This window comes from Meriones unguiculatus, chromosome 21 (genome assembly GCF_030254825.1).
Source record: "Meriones unguiculatus strain TT.TT164.6M chromosome 21, Bangor_MerUng_6.1, whole genome shotgun sequence".
In the NCBI taxonomy this organism is placed as follows: Eukaryota; Metazoa; Chordata; class Mammalia; order Rodentia; family Muridae; genus Meriones; species Meriones unguiculatus.
Genome location: NC_083368.1, coordinates 3,286,229 through 3,292,190, shown reverse-complemented (window position 1 = coordinate 3,292,190; position 5,962 = coordinate 3,286,229). Strand labels below are relative to the sequence as shown.

General features: G+C 39.6%; 1 protein-coding gene across 1 annotated transcript; it reads left to right on the top strand.

Moving 5' to 3' along the window:
* Positions 1-4,533: 4,533 nt before the first annotated feature.
* Positions 4,534-4,977, top strand: LOC110544163 (actin-related protein 2/3 complex subunit 5-like). The gene has a single exon (XM_060374202.1). It carries the CDS (start codon positions 4,534-4,536, stop codon positions 4,975-4,977), a length of 444 nt encoding a protein of 147 aa, XP_060230185.1.
* The last annotated feature ends 985 nt before the right edge of the window (positions 4,978-5,962 follow it).

Sequence of the window (5,962 nt, the reverse complement as noted above, 5' to 3'; positions counted from 1 at the left end):
TATAGACATACAACATAGGACAAACCCACTAAAACCTGTGCATCTAAAGAAACTAAGCAAGAGAGAGGACCCTAACTAAAATGTCCAATCCCCATCCGGAAAGGCAAAGAGGATGGACATCAGAAGAAGAAGAAAACAGGAAACAACCTAGGAACCTCCCACAGAGGGCCTCTGAAAGCCTCTGCCCTACAGACTATCAATGCAGATGCTGAGCCTGATGGGCAACTGTTGGGCAGAGTGAAGGGAATTTTATGTAAGAACTGGGAAATAGTAAGAGCTGGAGAGGACAGGGTCTCCACAAGGAGAGCAACAAAACCAGAAAATTTGAACACAGGGAACTTCCCAGAGACTCATACTCCAACCAAGGACTATTCATAGAGATAACCCAGAACCCCTGCACAGATGTAGCCCAGGGCAGTTCAGAGTCCAATAATCTGACATAATCTGATTGGCCTGCTCTTTGATCACCTCCCCCTGGGGGGGATCAGCCTTACCAGGCCATAGTAGAGGACAATGCAGCCACTTTTGATGTGAACTGATAGACTAAGATCAGAAAGGAGAGGAGAACCTCCCCTATCAGTGGACTTGGGGAGTGGCATGCATGCAGAGGGAGGAGAAAGGGTGGGATTGGGAGGGGTGGAGGGAGGGGCTTATAGGGGGGATGCAGAATGAATAAAGTGTAATTGATGAAAAAAATTAATAAACTAACACACAACACATGGAAAAAAAAAGAAGGGTTGGGACCTCATGAAACCATCCTATAGCCATAATACATTGTTGAAGGTCCAGGTCTAATGCTAGTCTTTTTCTTTTCTTTTTTTTTTTTTGTTTTGTTTTTTTATATATCCACACTTGATCTTATTTCATGTTTCAATGACCAAGAATATTCAACAGACAATGTTTCATAACACTTCCCCATTTTCCATGTTTTACATTATATTCTGTCTTCTCTTTTGAGATACTTTCTGGTCTTTGCAGCTGTCTCAGTATTTCCAAAAATTAAATGTCTCTGCATTAACCTCTGTTCATTTCTTTAAAAAAAAAAAAACTTCTCTGTTCATACCTGAGAGTTTAAATGCCTTCTGGAGAAAAAAAATATTTAAGAGGCAATTTGACACCATTCCTACTTAGCAATAATAATAAGAAGAAAAAAACAACACAAAACAAAAAACGAAAAATTTCTCCTTTGAAGTCTGTGACCTCACTAGCTACAGCCTTTTACTAAAGTTTAAAATATCAGGTGTGTGTATCTGAGAATGTTTCCAATCAGATCTGAAAGTGACTGGTTAGTCCACAAACTGCTGTGTCACTATTGCATCAGTGGACAAATTTCACCAGACAGCTCCAGAGATATATAAGACATTTCATGATTTTTCTTCTCCATAAGAAAATATGGCACTTTGGGAACAATGAACAGTAGCCAGTAGAAAGGAAGGCTCTAAGGAGTCTTACTTTGATCTTCTATAAAATTAAAATGCACTTACAAATTTTGCACACACAATGACATAATCATTCCTATTCCAGAAGGATTGTCTGATATCAAAATAATAAGAAGAAAGGAATGACAGGAATAAGAACAGTGAGAGCTTTGATACACTGCTAGGTAGAGTCTTTCAGAGGCCCTCTGTGTTAGGCTCCTTTCCTGTTACTTGTTTTCTCTTACATCCAATGTCCATCCCATTTGTCTTTCTAAGTGAGGATTGATCATCTTACCCTGGGTCCTCTTTTATGTTTATCTTCTTTAGGTGTATAGATTTCAGTATGTTTATCCTATCTTATAGGTCTATATAAGTGAGTATATACCATGTGTGTCTTTCTGCTTTTGGGATACCTCACTGAGGATGACTGGTTCTAGGTCTCACCATTTGCCTGCAAATTTCATGATTTCCTCTTTTTTAATTACTGTGTAGTATTCCATTGTATAAAATTACCACAATTTCTGTATCCATTCCGCAACTGAGAGACATCTGGGTTGTTTCCAGGTTCTCGATATTACAAATAAAGCTGCTACAAACATGGGTGAGCAAATGTCCTTGTTACATACTTGGGCATCTTTTGGATATATGCCTAGGAGAGGTATAGCTGGATCTTGAGGAAATGCTATTTAATTGTCTGAGAAAGTGCCAGATTGATTTCCAAAGTGGTTGTACTAGTTTGCATTCCCACCAGCAATGGAAGAGAGGGTTCCTCTTTCTCCACAACCTCTCCAGCATTGTTGTCACTTGAGTTTTTGATCTTAGCCATTCTGATGGGTGTCAGGTGAAATCTCAGGGTTGTTTTTATTTGCATCTCTCTGATGGCTAGGACAATAGTAAGACTCATAACCAAACCTTCAGCAGAGTTCAGGGAATTATAAGAAAGAAGGGGGAGTTAATATGACCTGCAGAGGACAGGAGCTCCACAAGGACTAAATATATCTGGGCACTGGTGTCTTTCGTGAGACTGTTTCTCCAGCCAAGGACCATGTATGTATATAACCTCTGCTCAGATGTAGTCCATGGTAGCTCAGTATCCAAATGGGTAACGTAATAAGGGGAACAGGGACTGTTTCTGACATGAACTCAATGGCTGGCTCTTTAACCTCCCCCCGACACCCGAGGGAGTAGCAGCCCTGCTATGCCCCTTAGGAGGACTTTGCAGCCAGTCTTGAAGATACCTGATAAATCAGGATCAGATGAAAGGGAAGGAGGGCCTCCCCTATCAGTGGACTTAGAAAGGGACAGGGAGGAGATGAGGAAGGGAGGGTGGGGTTAGGAGGGAAATAGGGAGTGGGATACAGCAGGGATTCAAAGTTAACAAACTGCAACTAATATTAAAAATATAAAATAAAATAAAAATGAACAATGAGCGCTCAGCAGAGCAAACACCAAACCCTGTGGCTCCATCTGCTCTAGCATCTGGAGCACATGATGCATCATATGTTCTTGTACTCTTCACTTCTGCTGTCAATGACAGCCTTGCCCATGAGTTGGATGCAAGCTCTGAAGGCAAATATTTACAGAATATCTTATGACTCTGGCATTAAACACTCCTGGGTCTCCACTTCATCTGAGACTTCCCATTCACAACTTCAAGCAGCCATCTTCAGTGAATCTTTTCAGGGACTCCAGCCATGACATTCATGGTTTAACCTCAGCTTCTCTGCAAAATGATGCAATGACTTTACAACCCTTTCCCACAATTGTATATCTTTCATTTCCACCAAACAAATCCCACAAAGACAATGCTGCCAACTTTTTCTCCAGCTGGAGATGGCAATGAAGCCTGACACTGAGGCTTGAGGTCTTCTGTGAAATAATACCAGGGAACCTGTTTCCTAGGTAGTTGATTCCAAGCAGTGAATTCCTCCTACTTTTCTTTCTGCTTCATTCTCAGTTAATATTTTTATCCTTTTGTATAAGGTCACATGTCACAAGACAGACCTGTTGACTGGTTTGGCTTTGTCCTTGGATCACACTTGCTATTATAACACTGCAGCATAAAGTGTTTCTTTTTGAGAAATGAGGCCTTTTTTTTTTCAACACACAGCTGATTTTTCTAAAGTTAAATTGCTGGAATTCTTTCCACCATAAAAACCACTATTTTGTTGTTGCTTGTTTGTTTTTCTTTTACATATTTCTGCCTATATTGCTGCTCCCTTTCCATGTGGACCTGGCCATGTTCAATAAAAAATAGACAAACCATACATTACATATTCTATTGTCTTAAAGTTTCTTCTCACCAAATAAATTAAAGAATTACCTGCAACCAATTTCTTACAACAGAGGTAAAGTGAAAGCAGAGTCTTCAGCCAAATACTGTGCAAATGACTCCTGGTGTATTTTCTGCTTGAGTCCTTCATTAATTGATCTCTTGATGAAAGCTTTAATTGTCTAAAGTTTCTGAGGAATGTTATTTTCTAAGCTCTTTCCTAAGTAGCCCATGAAACACTGTCTCTGGCCTTTTCTAACCTAATGAACCACATTCTGACCTTAAAGCCCCAAATCAGTTCTGAAGGCCTAAATTCCTATGATTGTGTTTATTAAAACTATAGCAGCACTCCTTATACTAATTTTTGTGTCAGTTATGTTATTCTTTGCTGCAATAGCATTCTTGACACAGTGATTTAATGAAGGAAAAGTAGGTTGGGTTATACAGTTCAATGTGTTAGTCTGTCATGGACTAACATGGTTGGTGCTTATGACAGCAGGAGGTTGAGGCAGTTGGTTTCATTGTATCCATAATCTGGAAGAAGATCAATGAATATCTGTGCTTTGCTATCTTTCTCATTTTTACAGAGTTCATGGCACAAGCCAAAAGAATAACTCCCATATTTCTTATGGAGTTTCCCACATTAATAAAATTATTCAAGAGGAACCCTCACTGATGTTCCTAGTGGTTAGCCTAATCAAGAACACTCCTTCCATGTGTGCCTGGAAGCTTGTCTCCTGAATGATTGCAGAGCTTGTGAAGATGACTATTAAAACTATGGTCACAGGCTCCCTCAGGCAGAGGCACTGCTGAGGGGAGGCCAAGGTCCAGTCATGATCCAGGATGTCTAAGAACATGGTGTCATTGTCCTACTTGCGGAAGGTAGACTTAGATAAATATCATGAGAACAAGTTTGTGGACAAGGAGGGCTATGGCAATGGCCAGGCCAGGCCTGATGAGGGTGAGTTGGACTCATGCCTGTGGCATGGAAACATAACTGCCCTCCAGGCTGCTCTGAAACACCCTCCTATCAACACAAAGAGTAAGGCAGTGAAGGACCAGGTAGGCAGCATTGTCTTGAAGGTGCTCATCTCTTTAAAAGCTAATGATACTGAAAAAGCTGTTCAGTCTCTGGATAAGAATGATATGGACCTCTTAATGAAGTATATTTACAAAGGCTTTGAGAGCCCCACTGGCAACAGAAGCGCTGTTACTACAAGGCATTTGCTGTTGGCTGGGTCCAACGTTCATGTTTTGACTGCAAGAAAAACTGTGTGGTCCAGCTGAAACTGGATGTCATTCACAGCAGTGGGAGTTGCTGGTACAAAGACCAAAACAACCAAACAGCACTGCTGCCCTGTGGGTAGGATCTACTTCTCTCAACTTTGCCTTCCTGCTTCTAGCTAGAGTAATAAGACAATGAAAAGAGAACAAGGGGATACAAATTGGAGAAGTCAAAGTATTGCTATTTGCAGATGATATGATAGTGTATGTAAGCAAACCCAAAAATTCCACCAGAGAACTCCTAATGCTGATAAAAAGCTTTAGCAGAGTGGCTAGATACAAGATTAATAATAATAATAATAAAAACAAACAACAACAGTAACCCTCCTGTATACAAACAACAAACGTGCTGAGAGAGAAAATTAGGGAAACTATACTCTTCATAAAAGCCACAAATAATATAAAGTTTCTTGGTTTAACTCTGATCAAGCAAATAAAAGTCTTGTATGACAAGAACTTGAAGTCTCTAAAATTGAAGAAGATATCAGAAGATAGAAAGATGCCCATAACTGTAGATCAGTAGGATTAACATAAAAAAATTGCCATCCATATCCAATGCGATCTACACATTCAATGCAGTCCCCATCAAAATACCTACACAGTTCTTTGCAGACCTAGAAATGACAATTCTAACAAATTGTTCTTGAAACTGAAAACTTTCTGTAAGAAAAGGGGATTAGGAGGAGACAAGGGAGGGGGTGACAGCCAGGATACAAATTGAATAAATTATAATAAATAATAATAATTTTAAAAAGGAAAAAAAGGAAACTGCCAATAGAACAAAATAAGTGTACTGATTGGAAAATGATCTTCACCAATCCTACATCTGACAAAGGGTTAATATCCAAAATATATAATGAACTCAAGAAATGAAAAAACAATAGGCAAAATAACCCAATTTAAAAAATAGAACACAGAACTAGACAGAGGAATCTCAAATGGCCAAGAAATGCTTAAAGAAGCGATCAACAGCCTTATTCATCAGGGA

Coding starts and splice junctions, on each gene's coding strand:
- LOC110544163 (XM_060374202.1), top strand. CDS start 4,534: ATGTCTAAGAACATGGTGTCATTGTCCTACTTGCGGAAGGTAGACTTA.